The 19,267-nt window shown below is 43.3% G+C and overlaps 1 protein-coding gene across 8 annotated transcripts in view; it reads left to right on the top strand.

Moving 5' to 3' along the window:
• myo9b (myosin IXb) overlaps positions 1-19,267 on the top strand; it is a 78,543-nt gene that overhangs the window by 35,149 nt on the left and 24,127 nt on the right. For 7 of the 8 annotated variants that reach the window (XM_014191928.3, XM_014191924.3, XM_014191933.3 and 4 more), the window contains 25 exons: positions 874-974; positions 1,787-1,910; positions 2,040-2,129; positions 2,565-2,681; positions 2,979-3,113; positions 3,301-3,422; positions 3,661-3,802; positions 4,085-4,274; positions 4,515-4,593; positions 5,865-5,957; positions 6,154-6,193; positions 6,398-6,520; positions 6,786-6,866; positions 7,468-7,701; positions 7,842-7,991; positions 8,223-8,380; positions 8,472-8,795; positions 9,349-9,531; positions 9,919-10,006; positions 14,159-14,365; positions 16,109-16,227; positions 16,358-16,461; positions 17,926-18,098; positions 18,675-18,782; positions 19,050-19,220. In XM_014191928.3, coding sequence (XP_014047403.1) covers positions 874-974; positions 1,787-1,910; positions 2,040-2,129; positions 2,565-2,681; positions 2,979-3,113; positions 3,301-3,422; positions 3,661-3,802; positions 4,085-4,274; positions 4,515-4,593; positions 5,865-5,957; positions 6,154-6,193; positions 6,398-6,520; positions 6,786-6,866; positions 7,468-7,701; positions 7,842-7,991; positions 8,223-8,380; positions 8,472-8,795; positions 9,349-9,531; positions 9,919-10,006; positions 14,159-14,365; positions 16,109-16,227; positions 16,358-16,461; positions 17,926-18,098; positions 18,675-18,782; positions 19,050-19,220 — 3,456 coding nt within the window. The remainder of the gene's footprint in view (positions 1-873; positions 975-1,786; positions 1,911-2,039; positions 2,130-2,564; positions 2,682-2,978; positions 3,114-3,300; positions 3,423-3,660; positions 3,803-4,084; positions 4,275-4,514; positions 4,594-5,864; positions 5,958-6,153; positions 6,194-6,397; positions 6,521-6,785; positions 6,867-7,467; positions 7,702-7,841; positions 7,992-8,222; positions 8,381-8,471; positions 8,796-9,348; positions 9,532-9,918; positions 10,007-14,158; positions 14,366-16,108; positions 16,228-16,357; positions 16,462-17,925; positions 18,099-18,674; positions 18,783-19,049; positions 19,221-19,267) is intronic. The other variant, XM_014191934.3, reaches the window with a different exon arrangement.

Below are 19,267 nucleotides of genomic sequence, written 5' to 3' on the forward strand. Positions count from 1 at the left end.
CGTGGGTAGATGCTCCTACACACCAATTAGGAGATGGGAGAGGCCGGACTTGCAGCGCGTTGAGTGTCACAAATAGAACCTATTTCTATTTTAGCGCCTGGCCATGCAGGAGCTCGCTGAGGCGCGTGAGCAGTGTGGGTGCAATGATTGAATAACGTGTATGTGTACATTTATTTTGCAACACTCTTGCACGCGATGTGAGCGGTGTGGTCAGCATGTTAGTGTCAAACAGAGTTAATCTCTAGTCAATACTGCCCTATCAAGTGGCTCTGACTGTTACATTATGATGTGTTAGTGCACGTCTATCTGTCATCAGGGTAATACCTGTCTGTGTATAGAATAACTATCAAATTAATGACTCGAGACTTTGGTTGTGAGATGAAAGCTTGTTTTTAGTAATAATACTTGTTCACAATACATTTTATCACTTTAGATTCTACAAAACAATAAAAGATAGTTGCTAGCGAAAGCCAGGATAATCACTTGTACATAACTGGCGCGTTCTTGTTTTTCTTCATTTCTGACGCAAGGCATTCTGGTACTTGCGTCAATAGCGTAATCCAATGCAACAGAAATATGTACATAGTTCTTTTAATCTCCATCACAAGAATTTTAATACAAGTACTCTTACATATGTAAATAACTGTCAAATAAAATATCTTTAGATACAGCTCCATGAATTAACTGCAAACATTAACTCTGTAACCCATTAAAGTCCATAAGCCTGTACTCCAGCAATACAGATGCTAAAAGCATGTCTTCGTATTTTGTCTTTATTTTCTGTCAATTGTCTCTCTATTTTCTCATTTTTTCTGTCTAAGTGTATTGAGATTTAAAAAATTAAATTAAAATACTCTCTGTCACTCTGCTCAGGAGTACTTTCATTTAGAAGACGCTGAGGATCTCAGACATGAGTTCGAGAGGCTTCGTCAGGCCATGGAGATGGTGGGATTCCTGCCCTCCACTAAGAAACAGTACGTATGGATACTTTTAGGGTTAACTCTTCAGGCGAGCGAGGCGAGAGAGAGTGTAGGAGACAGAGGGAGACAAACTATAGTTTATAGAGATATCTCAAACCTTATCCTCTCCTCTTCACGTCACCTGTTCCATACTCTTGTCATCTGTCATGATCCCTGATATTATCTTTTTCATGAAGAGTTTCTGCCACAGTCACACCTGATGGAACTAAAACAGTCTGTATGTAACACTGCAACTCCACAAGAACTCCACCGCTCTCTCCCATTTCCGCAGCAGGTTAGAGCTTGTCAGTCCTAGCAGGAGAATAATGCAGGGAACATTTCAGCAGCAGACATCTGATCATGGCCTGACGGGTGTGGCAGGTGGAACAGTAGAACTTAGTTGCTCACCTAGTGGCCTACTGTGGCTGTTTCTCAACGTAATTATATGGTAGCTTGTAAACGATTATGCGTGTATATATGTATTCTATCCTTGAAATAAGGATGATGCCATAACTCATACTACTAGCCAGTGAGAGGCACTCATGGTGTGTGAAACTGTTATCCAGGTGTATTGTGCCCTATGTTTTCTTGTGCAGGATATCATTTTTACATTTTAGTAATTTAGCAGATGCTCTTATCCAGATGCATACATTTCATACATTTTTATTTTATGAAATTCTTTCATACTGGCCCCCCGTGGGAAACGAACCCACAACCCTGGCGTTGCAAACACCATGCTCTACCAACTGAGCCACACGGGACCAGTTATGATATGATATGATCAGTAATCCTGGTGTATTGTATAATAATCGTGCGTTTCTGTGTAGGATATTTTCCATGCTCTCTGCCATCCTGTATCTGGGCAACGTGACATACACCCAATCAGAAGACGGCCAGGGGCTGGAAGCGGGGCCAGCAGATGTCCTCTCAACCCTGTCTGACCTGCTCAAGGTAGAGGAATCAATCAATCAGTCAATATATTTATTGTGTAATCATTCAATCAATCAATATCTTTAGTCTCACCTGCTTAGAGGAACACCTGTACACAGCGTTAACTGATAATCTGCTCTGTTCTCATAGGTCAAACAGGAGTTGCTTGTGGAGGCTTTGACCAAGAGGAAACAAACAACAGCCAATGACAAATTAGTGTTACACTACACTCTCAAAGAAGTAGGGGTTCTAACACCTGTTACATTTATTTTCCTTTTTCTTCCTCACATGACATAAGGGAAAACTCCAGAATGTAGTTATAGCCAGGACCTGGATATTTTCCTTGTCATGTCACATGTGGTCAGAAAAAAATTGGTGCCCTGGTATTGTGGACTTATATGGCTCTTGTTAGCTTTGCAGCCCTTTTTTGTGGTGTTTCTTGCTGTTTTCCTATAGGCCATAACGATTGTTGTCTTGTCATTGTCCTACCCAGGCTGTGACTACTGTTGTCTTGTCATTGTCCTACCCAGGCTGTGACTACTGTCGTCTTGTCATTGTCCTACCCAGGCAGTGACTACTGTTGTCTTGTTGTCCTACCAAGGCTGTAACTATTGTCGTCTTGTTATTGTCCTACCCAGGCTGTGACAATCATTGTCTTGTTATTGTGCTTCCTAGGCTGTGACAGCACGGGACTCCATGGCCAAGTCTCTGTACAGCTCTCTGTTTGACTGGATTGTCCTGCACATAAACCACGCTCTGCTCAACAGACGAGACATGGAGGAGGCCGTCTCTGTAAGACAACCATTCACTGTACTGACCCTAACCCAGAGACAGCTTGTCACTGTACTAACCCTAACCTAACCCTTTCACTGCAGCTTTAAAGCCACAATCTGTAACTTTCACTTCCAGTAAAAAGTGCTGCCCCTACATTTGTTTGACAACCTTTCAACGCAGCTTTAGAAAGTATTAGTTTTACTTTTATTATTACACATTTAACTTTTCTATTTTCTCTATTTTCTTTCTCTGCATTGTTGGGAAGGGCCCGTTAAGTAAGCAGGAAAAAAATATTTATATTAACATTATTTTTAGTGTTTGTCCATAGGTATCCTGGATATATTTGGTTTTGAGGATTTCCAGACGAATAGCTTTGAACAGTTCTGCATCAACTACGCCAACGAGAAACTACAGTATTACTTCAACCAGCACATCTTCAAGCTGGAGCAGGTGAGCTCTATAAGGGAAAGGGGGATAAGTAGTCAGTTGCACAACTGAATGCATTATAAACCCTTCACCCCATAAAAGGGTACCTTCATGTGAAGTTAAATCATCTCTAATTGGGAATCAATAAAGTCATTTATTCATTCATCCACCCATCTATTCACGCATCCATCCGTCCATCCATCTATTCCAGAAGGAGTACCAGGCAGAGGGGATCAGCTGGAGTACCATAGACTACACGGACAACCTGGGCTGTATCCATCTGATCAGCCAGAAACCCACTGGGCTTTTCCACCTACTGGATGAGGAGAGCAAGTAAGTCTGGGAGGGCCAAGAGTTTGAACCTAAAACTAGGGCCCAGAGTGTTTCTAGTCAGGTCACAGGGTCAGGAAAATCTCTTGGCCCTGTCTGCAAGGGCTGTATCTCAGTAGTCTGTAGTTACTTCTTGTCTTATACCTTTATCACCACTGATTTAGAGGAAGTGGACGTGAAAAGAAGCTTACTGGTTGGCTTCCTCTATTGCTTTTACCTAACCCAGTCTTTGTGTCCTTAGTCTCCCCCAGGCCACGGATGACACTCTGCTGGACAAGTTCAAACAGCAGCATCAAGACAACCCGTACTTCGTCCCCACCACAGTGATGTTACCAGCCTTCGTCATCCAACACTTCGCTGGGAAGGTCAAATACCAGATCAAGGTAGAGAAAGGGCAAGGGGAGCAACCTATTAGTCTACACTGTCAGTCAAAAGGACATCACACAGCTAACTGTCCTCCTTCCAACCCTTTCTTTATCCTGTCTTCCTCCTCTCCTTGTGTCCCTCTCCCTCTCCATCTCCTTCCTCTCCTCCTTCCTCCATACCTCTCCTCTTCCTCTCTACATCCCTGTGTCTCTCTCCCTTCTCAACCCCTCTCCCTCGTCATCTCCTCTCATTCCCTCTCTCTACCTCTCCTCTTCCCCTCCTCTCCTTATCATGATCAGGATTTCCGGAAGAAGAACACGGATCACATGCGTCCAGACATCGTGGCATTGCTACGTAGCAGCGAGCGGGCATTCATGCGTCAGCTGATTGGGTCAGACCCGGTGGCAGTGTTCCGATGGGGCATCCTCCGGGCCACCATACGCATCATAGCGGCCTTCAAAGAGGCTGGAAGCCGCCGGGCAATCCCAGGTAGGCTTCACTTTAGATACCCTCTCTCCTAGACCTGTCCAATCAGGGTATTTCACGTTTACATGAACTGGCTGGGCAAAAGAAAACGGTGTCCTTTTTATTAGCATATAACTGTAATTGGTCAAGAGTTTAGTTTCTTTTCTGGTCAGGTTATGAGTCTCTTGAGATATGACTTGCTACACTTTGGTGGCGACGATGATGATAAGATGACTAACATGGCAAGGCCTGTTTACTCTACAGGTCTGGTGAAATGCACCTCCCGTCGGTCTATAGGGGAACTGAAGAGGAGACCGAGCTCGGCTCTGCAGAGACTGTCCAGGTAAGAGGAGAGAGACTATGCTGCCACTCGTTACAGTTGCAACGTTATAGTTGAGCATGTTTCACCGTCATCTAAAGAGAAGAGACAGGAGGCCTTAGTCCCGGGATGATGTAGGGGCAGGTTTTTGTTCCAGCCAAACGCATCAAATCAAAGTTTGTTGGTCAGATGTGCCAAATACAACAGGTGTGGGCTTGACAGTGTGTGTCTTCATGTGTGTGGGAGTGTCAGTGTAGAAATAAATAATTAAGGGGGTCAATGTATACAGTCTGGGTAGCCATTTGATTACCGGTTTAACAGTCTTATGGCTTGGGGGTAGAAGCTGTTCAGGAGCCTTTTGGTCCCAGACTTGGCATTCCTGTACCGCTTGCCATGTGGTAGCAGAGAGAACAGTCTATGACTTCGGTGGCTGGAGTCTTTCACAATTTTTGGGGGCTTCCTCTGACACCGCCTGATATAGAGGTCCTGGATGGCAGGGAGTTTGGCCCCAGTGATGTACTGGGTTGTACATGCTACCCTCTGTAGCGTCTTGCGGTCGTATGATGAGCACTTGCCATAGAAAGCGGTGATGCAGCCAGTCAAGATGCTTTCAATGGTGCAGCTGTAGAACCTTTTGAGGATCTGACGGCTCATGACAAATCTTTTCAGGCTCCTTCACGACTGTGCTGGTGTGTTTGGACCATGATAGGTTCTGATTGATGTGGACACCGAGGAATTGAAGCTCTCGAACTGCTCCTCTACAGCCCCGTCGATGTGAGTGGGGCATGTTCGGCCCTTTGTTTCTTGTAGTCCACGATGAGCTCCTTGGTCCTCCCCACGTTGAGGGAAAGGATGTTGTCCTGGCACCACACTGCCAGGTCTCTGACCTACTTCCTATAGGCTGTCTCATCGTTGTCAGTGATCAAGCCTACCACTCGTGTCGTCAGCAAACTTAATGATGGTGTTGGAGTTGTGCGTGGCCGCAGTCGTGGGTGTACAGGAAGTACAGGAGGGGACTGAGCACGCACCCCTGAGGGAGCCCCCATGTTGAGGGTCAGCGTGACGGATGTGTTGTTGCCTACCCTCACCACCTGGGGTGGCCCGTCAGGATCCATTTTCAGAGGGATGTGTTCAGTCCCAGGGTTCTTAGCAGCTTAGTGATGAGTTTGGAGGACACTATGGTGTTGAACGTGAACAGCAATCTCACGTAGGTGTTCCTTTTGTCCAGGTGGGAAAAGACAGTGTGGAGTACAATAGAGATTGCGTCATCCGATTCAACTAACATTTTTCTCCAGCCACAGCTCCCTACTGGACTTCTCGTTCGATCGGTCCGATGACAATCCTCTGGAGGTGTTCGAGGACATCTTTGCCAACTACGAGAAAAAGAAGTAAGTGGACTGGAGGGAAAAAGCAGGAGCCAGGTTGTTGATGGGGTGTTACATACTGCACATTATCAACAAGAAACTATGCTGAAAGCTAGCCTGCTGTAGCCAACTCTATCATTGGCCATTAATAGATAATTGTCACCCATCTTGCCTGTAAAATCCAGGTCACCACCATCTCTCTTGTCTTTTCTCCCCATAGGAAGAGCAAGGCCAGCAAGCACAAGCAGCTCATTCCTACGGTAATGTATTAGTAGTTGCCATTATCAAAGAAGTGATTTCTTGGGTCTTTTTATTGGTTTATGTTACTTCTGTACTGTCTTTACAGTTCACATAGACAGGACAGTCTCCTGGCCCTATGTATAATCATATTACAATACTGTGTCATTGTAGTTGTGTAACAATGTGTGATGATGATTGATTGATTGATGTGGTACGTCCTACAGAATCTGATGAACTCTCGGTCCCTGAAGCACATCGTAGGCCTGACGCTCCATGACCGCGCCTCCCGCTCTCTGCTCCACCCACATCAGAGGAAGAAACCACCCAGCATCAGCGCTCAGTTCCAGGTCTGCTTTCCCAACACACACGCAGGCCGCATGCACACACGCAGGCCGCATGCACACACGCAGGCCGCATGCACACACGCAGGCCGCATGCACACACACAGGCCGCATGCACACCAGCCTCCTCCCACTGAGAGCTGACCAGAACAATGAGCTTGTCTTAGCATTGTGTGTATGTCATTAAAACTCCATTAAAGATCACTAATGGGAGCTGTAAACAGCATTACCTCAGCTAACTGGTGTAATATATTGTAATGTTATTCTGCAGGCGTCTCTCAATAAGCTGCTGGAGACTGTGGGGAAAGCAGAGCCTTTCTTCATCCGCTGTATCCGTTCCAATGCTGAGAAGGTAGGATTACATGTACTGTATAAAGATTGTCTATGTCTATCCCTTAAAGAAAAGGTCACATCATTTCACGTGAAATTTCACATGTGAAAACATGTTTTTGGAACACTTCACATGTGATCACGTGAAATTCATGTGGTTTTTCCGTAAGGGAATACCTAGGACGATACAGTATTTACCAGGGTTGGGGTCAATTCCATATAAATTAAGAAAGTAAACCAAATTCCAATTCAGAATTTTTCTAATTGAAAAGCATTGAAGAGAATTTGAATTTGAATTTTAGTGTACTTCCTGAATTAACCCCAACCCTTAAATTTATTTGCATTTTGTCAATTTAGCACAGTGGTTTTCAAATTTCCTCCGGGACCCCCAGACATCACAATTTTGTATCCCTAAACTAGCACACTTGATTCATCTAGTCAATGGCTTGATGATTACTTGACAAGTTGAATCAGGTTAGCTAGCTCTGGAATAGTTCAAATATATGGAACGTTCCGAGGAACGGTTTGTAAACCCCTGATTTAGCAGACGCTTAAGTCAGTATTGATGACAGAATTTCTCTGTTTAATGCATTCAGTGATGCAACTCTTTGTGTTCCTTGCAGAAGGAGATGCTGTTTGACAATGCTCTGGTGCAACAGCAGCTGAGGTACACAGGCATGTTGGAGACGGTACGCATCCAGAAGTCTGGCTACAACGCCAAGTTCACCTTCACAGAGTTCCTAGAGCAGTTCAAAGTGTTGCTGCCTAAAGAAGCCACCACAGCACCAGAGGACATAGCTAACCTGCTGCAGAAGATGGGCCTAGGACGGAGCACATACCAGATTGGGAAAACCAAGGTAACACTTTACATTATAGCCATTATAGCCTCTATAGAAAAGCTGAAAAGTGATTTAGTAATTCTTGCTTAAACAACTAAAAGCATAATTTGACTTTATATTAAACATGTAGTCCCATCTAAATGTCCTTTTTCTCCCAGGTGTTCCTGAAGGATAGGGTGAAGCAGCATCTCCAGGACACCCTGAACAAGGAAGTGATGCGTCACATCATCATCCTGCAGCGCTGGTTCAGGGCCTGTCTCAGCAGGAGCCACTTCCTCTACAAGAAAGACGCCGCCATCAGAATACAGGTTTGTACCTATATGGCAGAAACCATGATCACACTGGTAACTATTGCTTAAAATCACAACAATGTGTACAAGACCTATCCCAGCGCTTGTAATATAATTTTCAGGGAGCACTGTATAAAAAGCCCCTGTGTGGTAGGGTAAGATGAATGTATTTTTACAGCGGTGCGGCTACTGTGTCCTAGCCAAATTTCCCCTCAGGGATAATAAAGTTGATCTCATCTTCTCCTATAGCGATGTTGGCGTGCGTTCCGGGCGGACACCAGATGCCGTGCGGCCACAGTGATCCAGGCAGCGTGGCGAGGCTCTCAGAAGAGGACAGACTACCTCAGAAAGAGGAACAGCATCAAGAAGATGCAAACACTGATCAGGAACAAACAAGGTCGAAACAGGTACTAAGACTCATCTTTTTATATCCTAAAAATGTACAATAAAGTTATAGAACTTTGAACTTCAGGGCCCTGAATCTGACCCTACTTCTAGCTCAAAGGCTGAGGTAGAGAAGCCCATGCCTCCCCAGCTCCCTTCCAAGCCCCAGCCCAAGCTGCAGCCCAAGCACCAGACCCAGCCCTCTCCCAAGCTACCGCCCAAGCGCCAGACCCAGCACCAGAGAAGCCTGGAGAGGAAGGAACTGAAGAGGCAGCACAGTTTGGAACCAAGCCGCAATAGGAGCTTCCAACCAGGCCCAGAGGTTAACAGACAGGAGGCTACCCAGGGGAACACAGAATTGGAGAAGAGAGAGGGTAGAGGCTCTCCACCTCCTTTCCACAGACCTCTCTCCCTCCCCCTGGACCCCAAGGCTGGCAGGTACAATTCTCTCCCATCCCTCACCTCTCTCCCGCTCACCCCATCCTTCACCTCTGACCTATCCACTGTGATAGCTGATGTCTGCAGTGGCAGATTAGGTGGCAGTGGCATCCCCCAGGTGGTTGCTCTCTACATATTGGTAGTGGATGAAGTGAGCGCCCAGTCTCCCACCCACCTCAATGCAAATTAAGTGTTTTAGCACCTGCTGAAAAATATTGTATAAATCTGTTATTATTCAGTGTAAAGTGTTTTGTTAGGTGGAAAAGCACCATGTACGGTACCATGCAAACGTTCGGACACCTACTCATTCAAGAGTGTGCAAAGCTGTCAAGGCAAAGGGTGGCTACTTTGAAGAATCTCAAATATATTTTGATTTGTTTAAAAAAAAAATGGGGTTACTACATGATTCCATATGTATTATTCCATAGTTTTGATGTCTTCAATATTATTCTACGATGTAGAAAATTGCAAAAAGAAAGAAAAATCCTTGAATGAGTAGGTGTCAACTTTTGACTGGTACTGTAAATCCAATCCATATTATGTTTTTTAACAGGGATGGAGAGGGGGCGCTCACCAGCCTGTCCCCTCACACAGGCACCCTGGAGCGCTACTCCCACTTGCAGGATATCAAGGAGCATGCAAAGAGGTGGAAGAGCAGGAGGGAGGGAGGACATCCGGAAGACTCCAGCCCTGAGATCCAGCGGCCCAGGGATAAACGCATGGAGGGGTTGCTGCTGTATGACATATTATTATGTGATGTTATCATAATGTTATGTCCAGTGGTGAAGTGGAGAGTAAACACCATTTATGCACCGGTGTTGACTCACATTTTGCGGAAAAAGGCATTGAAGGTATAGGGAGCGTTACTTTACTCACCGCGAACATCGTTTACCCACCTATTTTCTTACCTCTATATCACTGGTTAGGTCATGTCTTAGTGTTTCTCTCAACCATACCTGTTAAGACCCTTCAATGTCCCCTCAGTATGATCTTGGATCACTAGGTAGATATACATCAGTTGTTTCTTTCCCCATTCTCTCATTTATTTTTCATCAATATCTTATAGCAATGTCTTGAATTCTAACAGTGTTTACAGTTTACATATTTCTATCTCTTAACTCAGGAACCGAGGAAAGTCTATCTCGCTGGACAACGTGTCCAAGCTCAGCTCCTCAGGGTCAGGCTCAGACAGCTCTTCCTCCATTACTGAGGTACTACTACTCTACTATTGTTCCTTCATACACTGTAGGTATATACTACTGAGGTATTCTTCTCTCATAATGTAATTATTACTTTTACACTACTACACCATTACGTATCACAGCTCTCCCTCTGTCACTGAGGTACTGGTCTCATACTGTATGGGACTGTCATTAATATTATTCTATTACGCTATTGCCTCATTACCTATCACACACACAGATACAGTTGAAGTCGGAAGTTTACATACACCTTAGCCAAATACATTTAAACTCAGTTTTTCACAATTCCTGACATTTAATCATAGTAAAAATTCCCTGTCTTAGGTCAGTTAAGATCACCACTTTATTTTAAGAATGCTAAATGTCAAAATAATAGTAGTGAGAATGATTTATTTCAGCTTTTATTTCTTTCATCACATTCCCAGTGGGTCAGAAGTTTACATACACTCAATTAGTATTTGGTAGCATTGCCTTTAAATTGTTAAACTTGGGTCAAACGTTTCAGGTAGCCTTCCACAAGCTTCCCACAATAAGATGGGTGAATGTTGGCCCATTCCTCCTGACAGAGCTGGTGTAACTGAGTTAGGTTTGTTGGCCTCCTTGCTCGCACACGCTTTTTCAGTTCTGCCCACAGATTTTCTATAGGCTTGAGGGCAGGGCTTTGTGATGGCCACTCCAATACCTTGACTTTGTTGTCCTTAAGCTATTTTGCCACAACTTTGGAAGTATGCTTGGGGTTATTGACCATTTGGAAGACCCATTTTCGACCAAGCTTTAACTTCCTGACTGACGTCTTGAGATGTTGCTTCAATATATTCACATACGTTTCCTTCCTCATGATGCCATCTACTTTGTGAAGTGCACCAGTCCCTCCTGCAGCTAAGCACCCCCACAACCTGATGCAGCCACCCCCCGTGCTTCACGGTTTTGATGGTGTTCTTTGGCTTGCAAGCCTCCCGCTTTTTCCTCCAAACATAAAGATGGTCATTATGGCTAAACTGTTCTATTTTTTGTTTCATTAGACCAGAGGACATTTCTCCAAAAAGTACGATCTATGTCCCCATGTGCAGTTGCAAACTGTAGTCTGGCTTTTTTAATGGCGGTTTTGGAGCAGTGGCATCTTCCTTGCTGAGTGGCCTTTCAGGTTATGTCGATATAGGACTCGTGTAAACTTGTGAACTTCTGATCCACGGGAATTGTGATATTGTTGGAGAAATTACTTGTGTCATGCACAAAGTAGATGTCCTAACCGACTTGCCAAAACTATAGTTTGTTAACAAGATATTGTGGAGTGGTTGAAAAACGAGTTTTAATGATTCCAACCTAAATGAATGTAAGGGAAGACCCCCCTGAAATGTACAAAAATGAATGGGAACATATTGTCACTGTACGAAACATATACATGGTGTCCAATACCACTCAAATGGTCACACAGCAAAAATCCAATAGATGGCGAGCGCGCTCCACTGTACATTTTCATATTGCAAATGCACATCAAGTCAAGACCCAAGGGTCAAATGGAACGTTCCTGAGGTCGAATTGTGCTTCTAACCCTAACGGTTCTCCCGCTGTCACCCAAAAGCACCTGAAATTTAGGGCCAGGCTTCATTTTGGGCCTTCTTTTTTTCACGGTCGCTGCGCTCGCCTAGCGAGCCGGCGCGGGGCACTCGTGCTCGGCCAGCCGGGGTGCCATGCGGCCGTGTTCTGCCCGCCTGTGCCCCCCCTGTGTGTGTGTGTGTGTGTGTGTGTGTGTGTGTGTGTGTGTGAGCTTTTCTTTGAAGTTTTGAAAAGATCTGACCTTTTTAACCTCTTACATCTTGACGTTCCGCTAGCGGAACACCTGCTCCAATATCCAATGATAGGCGTGGCGCGAATGACAAATTCCTCAAAAATACAAAAACTTCAATTTTTCAAACATATGACTATTTCACAGCATTTTAAAGACAAGACTCTCCTTTATCTAACCACACTGTCCGATTTCAAAAAGGCTTTACAGCGAAAGCAAAACATTAGATTATGTCAGCAGAGTACCAAGCCAGAAATAATCAGACAGTATTTTCCCGGCCGGATAAAAAACGTACCCGATTTAATCTGATTATTACTCCTGCCCAGAAACTAGAATATGCATATAATTATTAGCTTTGGATAGAAAACACTCCAAAGTTTCTAAAACTGTTTGAATGGTGTCTGTGAGTATAACAGAAGTCATTTGGCAGGCCAAAACCTGAGAAGATTCCAAACAGGAAGCGCCCTCTCTGACCATTTCTTGGCCTTCTTGATCATCTCTATCCAAAACAGGGGATCTCTGCTGTAACGTGACATTTTCTAACGCTCCCATAGGCTCTCAGAAGGTGCCAGAACGTTGAATGATGACTTTGCAGGCCTTGGCTGAAAAACAGTAGCGCATTTGGATAGTGGTCGATCTGAGAACAATGAGACTGGTGTGCGCGTGCACGAGAAGAGTCCATCTTACTTTCTCTCTCTTTGAACGAAAACAACGACTCCCGGTCGGAATATTATCGCTTTTTTACGAGAAAATTTAAACAGCGTTTGACATGCTTTGAAGTACGGTAATGGAATATTTTGAATTTTTTTGTCACGAAACGCACCGGGCGCGTCACACTTCTTTACCCTTCGGATAGTGTCTTGAACGCACAACAAAACGCCGCTATTTGGATATAACTATGCATTATTTGGAACCAAAACAACATTGGGTGATGAAGTAGAAGTCCTGGGAGTGCATTCTGACGAAGAACAGCAAAGGTAATCCAATTTTTCTTATAGTAAATCTGAGTTTGGTGAGTACCAAACTTGGTGGGTGTCAAAATAGCTAGCCGGGCTATCTACTCAGAATATTGCAAAATGTGCTTTCACCGAAAAGCTATTTTAAAATCGGACACCACGATTGCATAAAGGAGTTCTGTATCTATAATTCTTAAAATAATTGTTATGTTTTTTGTGAACGTTTATCGTGAGTAATTTAGTAAATTCACCGGAAGTGTTCGGTGGGAATGCTAGTTCTGAACGTCACATGCTAATGTAAAAAGCTGTTTTTTGATATAAATATGAACTTGATTGAACAAAACATGCATGTATTGTATAACATAATGTCCTAGGATTGTCATCTGATGAAGATCATCAAAGGTTAGTGCTGCATTTAGCTGTCTTCTGGGTTTTTGTGACATTATATGCTAGCTTGAAAAATGGGTGTCTGATTATTTCTGGCTTGGTACTCTGCTGACATAATCTAATGTTTTGCTTTCGCTGTAAAGCCTTTTTGAAATCGGACAGTGTGGTTAGATAAAGGAGAGTCTTGTCTTTAAAATGCTGTGAAATAGTCATATGTTTGAAAAATTGAAGTTTTTGTATTTTTGAGGACTTTGTATTTCACGCCACGCCCATCATTGGATATTGGAGCAGGTGTTCCGCTAGCGGAACGTCTAGATGTAAGAGGTTATTAAGACATTCGACGACTTAACATTTCACAGATGGAACCACTAAACTAGACATGATGTTGGCTGGGACTTCCCAAACTTTCCAACTTTTGACATAAAGACGAATAAAGATTACAAACATGAATGATATCATACTTGCCCAAACCTACATGTTCCCACAGTATCCATACCCATCTTGTTTGTTCTCAATTAAAAAAAAAAAATGTTGTTTATCATTTGGATATTTCTAGGGCATGTTATACTTTATGCCAATTGTTCTATTTTATCTGTAGCCAACATTTTTTCAATACTTAAATAATAATGCGTTTGATTCATCCACTGTCTTAATGATCATGTGATTTCCAGTTTTTAAAGGGAAATTTAAAAAAATGTCTACTTCATATTTATCATCTCCAGCACCACCAACATATGAAGTAAAATTTTTTTAAATATTTCCAATTAGGTAACGTTTTTTTTCTAAATTATTGATAACAAAAGAATGGTCCAACCCACTGCACCCTCATATGCCATGTCTTGAAATAGTCGGATTAAAAGTAAACTTACATTGTAAATCTTCTGATAGCCACTTTCTAACTCTTAAGAAAATTCTAAATGCTACCACCTGTTTCAAAATGTATTTTTCCAATTTTGCTCCTACTGAACACAGTGAGGGGTCTCTCAGTCCCTCAACTCACCAGTGCCTCTTTACCTTTCCTGGCCACCATAGGTCAGGGTGCGATCCCGCAAGCGGCCCAATCACAAGCGGCGGTTAGCCTACGCCCGCAGCGGACTGATGTTTAACCTTAAGGGTTCCCAGGAGAGCGAGTTTTGGAGCTTTCCCCTCCCCCCCATGAGCCCCTCACCAGGGGTCAGTGGCATGGGCCAGTCCAACCAGTCAGAGGTCAACATCCATCCACGCAAACCTGAGGTCCAGGTATCAACCGGCCTGACTATGGAAAACTACTACGGGTCCTGGCACTGGCACTGCACGCTGACTGACTCTTGCTGTGCATGCACTGCAGGCTTTGTGTATGTTAAGACAGGGTCTCATCTCCGCTCGTCTCACAGTCCCTGGCTGGATGGGTCTGCAATGTTCTACAGTGTTCTGCGGGTTCTATATACTGGCTTCTCTTCTTCAGGCCAGGGAAAGACCCAGAAAACAGAGCTAGTCACAACCATGAACCATCCTCTGCCACCTAAACACAGTGGCTGGATGGCTCTCTGGTTGCTGCAGCTTGTTTCTGACATTTTTTGTCACAATGTTTAGGCAACACCATCAAAACCACGTACAGTTCACATCCCAGTGATACAAGTTCAATGTTATGTGAGTAGTAATGGGACTAGTTCCCCAGTTGTCCTTGTGTGTATTCCCTCTCGGTAGAGAGAGATAATAATTGTTGTGTTCTACAAACTATAGCCTCTCATATAGCACACAGGTTTGTGCCAATCAAGATACACAATGATAACTAATATTTTAGTCTGTGATGTTCATTGCTGCCCTCAATTGGCTAGGCTCATGATGCTGCTGAAGGTGTAAACATGGGTTAAGAGGGAGTTTCCACCATATTCCTTTACCTCAGTCCATTCCTTTGACGTCCATGGTGGGAGATTCTTGTAAGAGAGCGCTATTCAGGGAGCAGGAAGGGGGAGAGACTGAACTTGGCTATGGGTGTGGCGGCTGCAGGCAGACAGGCGTTCCTGCTGGGGAATGGGTACTAACCAATGATGTATATAAACCCTTGATTGATTATGCTATGTGTTGGCCAATGAGCGGCTTTGAAGCCATTGGCCTCCATATTGGTACTCCTCAGAAGGAGCAGTCCTCCATAGGAATGAATGGAATTCTACAGTATTTCAATCAAATGTTTCAAGGACAAAATACCTGTATTTAAGTATTTCTTTGTTGAATTGGGGACAGTAGCATTAGTACTCTCTAAAAATGATACTTTAAGGAAAATGTTGAAATATATTTTTTGTTTATTTTTCTGTTCATTTCACATAATATAATTTTAAAGAATGCTTTAAAGCTAGAAATCCGCAGCTAAAACAATAACTTAGCGGCCACCCGGCCTTTGTTTTGGTAAAAAGGCGGAGGGTAATTATTTTTTTAACCATGTTTTGAGGATGTACAGTGTTTGTTTACATTTAACTTGTTTACAAACATTGAAGTAAAAAAAAAGGGGGGTATGACAGTTGATCTAAGCTCAAGGAGGTATTTATAAGGTATATTCTTCAACAACAAAAAAAACATAAAGAATCAGTGGGTTTATCATTCATTTATAAGTCCAAAAATGTATGTAGCAACTAAGGACTCTCAAAAACGAATGTAGACATTCTATAACTTCTAAAATATTTTTTACAATGGAGGAAAAATGTCTGCACAAAAATGGCTGCGCACTGGCTTCAAAATATCCCTCCCTACAGTCATCTAGGGTTTATACACATCATTGGAACTAACGAACTAACTGGTGTGGCTGGGCATGGGAGTTTTGCGCTAGTACTACACCTACAGACACTGGGGAAATGGCATGACATCTGTTCTCAATACTTTCTTACTTTCTAGGCACCATCATTCCCCACATGTTACTGGTTAATAATTATGTATCTGATTTGCCCCCAGCATGGTTGTTGTCTCATGTCATACAATCTTAGATGTTCCCTAATTGTTTTCCCTCAGTTTCAGAAATCTTCAGATATTACCACAGATGTTGGAAGGTTCAGCCTCCCAGCCAGGAGTACCAATGAGAGCTCAATCATCAAAGACTACAGCCAATCCCAGCCGACCACACCTGAGAGGTAAAGGCGGGAGGCTGTAAGGAGGCTGTAAACCATAATTGATTTGTTTTTTAGTTATTTCCTGTATTTTGAATGGAGATGACACTATGTTCTTTGTCATGGTTAAATGTTATCCTTTTGTGTTCCACAGGCTTGGCTTTTTCAGTAAGTTTATGAAGAAATGGCCCAATAGAGACTCTCAGCCACCTGAGTACGGGAAGCGGACTAATGAGAATACACAATCTGAAAAAGGAGGTACTGTAGTCCTGCCCCCTACAGTAAACTGCTCACTGTGCCTTCCAGCTTTAGGGCTCTATTTTAGGCTGGCGTTAAGGTGGCGCTAGTGTCAAACGCACATTAGTATGCAATTTAGCCTTCCCTGTAGCTCAGTTGGTAGAGCATGGTGTTTGCAACGCATGGTGTTTGCAACGCCAGGGTTGTGGGTTCGATTCCCACGGGGGGACAGCACAGAAAAAAATGTATGGTATGAAATGTATGCATTCACTACTGTAAGTCGCTCTGGATAAGAGCGTCTGCTAAATGGCTAAAATGTTTTTTCCCCATTTTCGGTTTATTTGATAAAAAACCAAGCATAGCATCCCCTCCTCTCAATTAAGGTTGTTTTTGTCTGCCCAATATAATCTGGAAGTAGTCAAGACTGTTGATAAAGGGTTTAACTCCTGAGACCACTTGGAAGTAAATCTTAATCACCAAAGCTTTATTAAAATATCACGTTTGAGAGGAATAAAACAGTGAGCTGAAATTAACCTTTTTATCTATGCATTGTAGGCAGTCCCACATTATTTTAGCCATGCAGGTCCATTTTGGATGTGCGTAATAACCCTCCATAGTGTGTTGTTTTTAATATTATATGCCCACGGGGAGAAATGATGGTGCCTGTAAGTGTGACATAGCCTATTTAAAACAAGTTGTTGTTTTGATTAGAATTAGTTATTTTTAGGCCGTAACAATAATTAATTTAATCTTGCTTATTGACCATGTTTGGCATGTCCATGCTCAGCCATAATGAAATATACAGTAAGCCTAGACCCTGTTTCAGTGTGAATGCTATTGAAGACACAGTTACTTAGAACAATATGGTCTGCAAATGGGTTCAAGTTAACCTATTTAGCAAAGAGGGGATAGGTCTACATTTAGTTTCTGAAAGCCATTTAACAAACTATAACGGACTTACATTGAAATTAGAGTTGATTCCAAGGCAATACATAAAAGATTGTAAACACACAATCTGAAACAACCACATATTTTGCCATGGAGCACGTTCTGATTGGCCGGTGAGGGGCCAAGCCTCGACACACCTTGTTTATTCATCAAAACCCAGCCCTTTCGTGCACCGATAATTACATTTACATTTTAGTCATTTAGCAGACGCTCTTATCCAAAGTGACTTACAGTAGTGAATGCATACATTTCATACCATTTCATGCATTTTATTTTTTATTTTTTTGTACTGCCCCCTCGTGGGGGAAGACTGTGATGGCAACATGTTTTATTTCTGACACACCCCTGGACTTGTAGCGTTACCATTTAGATTTAACATTGCATTAGGTTTGTTAAAATAGAGCCCTATGACTGATACATTTTTTAGTGCCTTTCAAATCGTGTCTCTTTACTACCATCTAGTGGTCAATGGTATAATGTCAACCACATGTCCCCTCTATCTAAAAGCACACACACACATCCTTCCCTTACCTACAGCCATCTCTCCATACTCCTACCCCTTGTCGAGCGAGGGCAGCGGGCAGCCTCATAACCCCACCATCAGGATCAGCCCAGCCTCGAGAGTTTCAGAGAAGTGGAATGCTTCTCTGGAACGGGAGATCACCAACACCAACGAGCTCCGAAACCTGGACGAGTTCCTGGGGAACCAGGTGGGATACCTGTCTTGCACTCACGTGTCTCTCACTCACCTGGTATTCACATCAGGCTTAGGAGTTAGCCCTATTGCAACTGCATATTGTTTTATAAAAAATCTGAGTTTTGTAAATACAAAGGAACAAACCAGGAATATCTTAGTATTGTATATATGCCTATTGGTTTATTAGGATGTGTTTTAGTCTTCAGAGTTTTTCAAGAGCAGTTATTGACTGACTAAGATCGCCCTGTCATACATTCCCCATCTTTCTCACTCACTCATTGACACACTCACATGTGTACTAATAACTCTGAGACATGGCGCCGTAGGCGTCTATAGAGTTAGTGCACTAACTTTTTCCTTCACATGCTTGGTTACTTGCATGTTCTTGCAGTGCGTCTTTATAACATACCGACTTACCAGTTCTGGTCAGAGAATCTGAACGTGTAGTCAGGGCCATTTTGAATGATAGATAATGATACATGTAGAGATCCATAAATAAGAATTTGTTCTTAACTGACTTAGTTAAATAAAGATTATTTTTTTTTATGTAAAAAAAATCCATGTAACTTCACACCCACCATCTCTCCAGGTAAATGAGCTGCGTACAAGGGCGAAGGAGCTGTCAGCGACAGAGAGCATCTTCCTCACAGCCACCATGCAGTTCAGAGAGACCATCAAGGGCATGTACTCCGTCTCGGTGAGTATACAAGTATATCCACCGGACTGATCTGGGCACCTTGAACACAGAGATGGTTTTATGGAGCTCTAGGTATTTTGATAAGGAACTATGCATGGGGGTAATTAACCAAGTTCGAAAGGGTGTCTTGAAACTGGTTTTAAAATAGATTGGCATTCACTGCCCGAGACGGATGTAAAGATTTGGGATATGCTATACTGTACATCAAATCACCCCCACACTCTTCATTAACCCTGTCCTCCTCTCCCATGTGTCCTCTCCAAACAGAAGCCCCACATCAGCTACAAGGGCTTGATGAAGGGCTACCAGAACCGGGTGTCCAGTCTTGCCGAAGCCAAGCAGCAGACTGAGGTCCAGTCGGTGGTCAACCTGTTCCAGTCCGTCCTGGATGGCTTCATACGGGGAGAGATCAAACGAGCGGAGGCTGGGCCGGTCAAGGTAATTCTGAATAGAGTCAGACAAACGCACATTACACACACACAAAG

This window comes from Salmo salar, chromosome 03, assembly GCF_965601325.2.
Source record: "Salmo salar chromosome 03, fSalSal1, whole genome shotgun sequence".
NCBI classification, from domain to species: domain Eukaryota; kingdom Metazoa; phylum Chordata; class Actinopteri; order Salmoniformes; family Salmonidae; genus Salmo; species Salmo salar.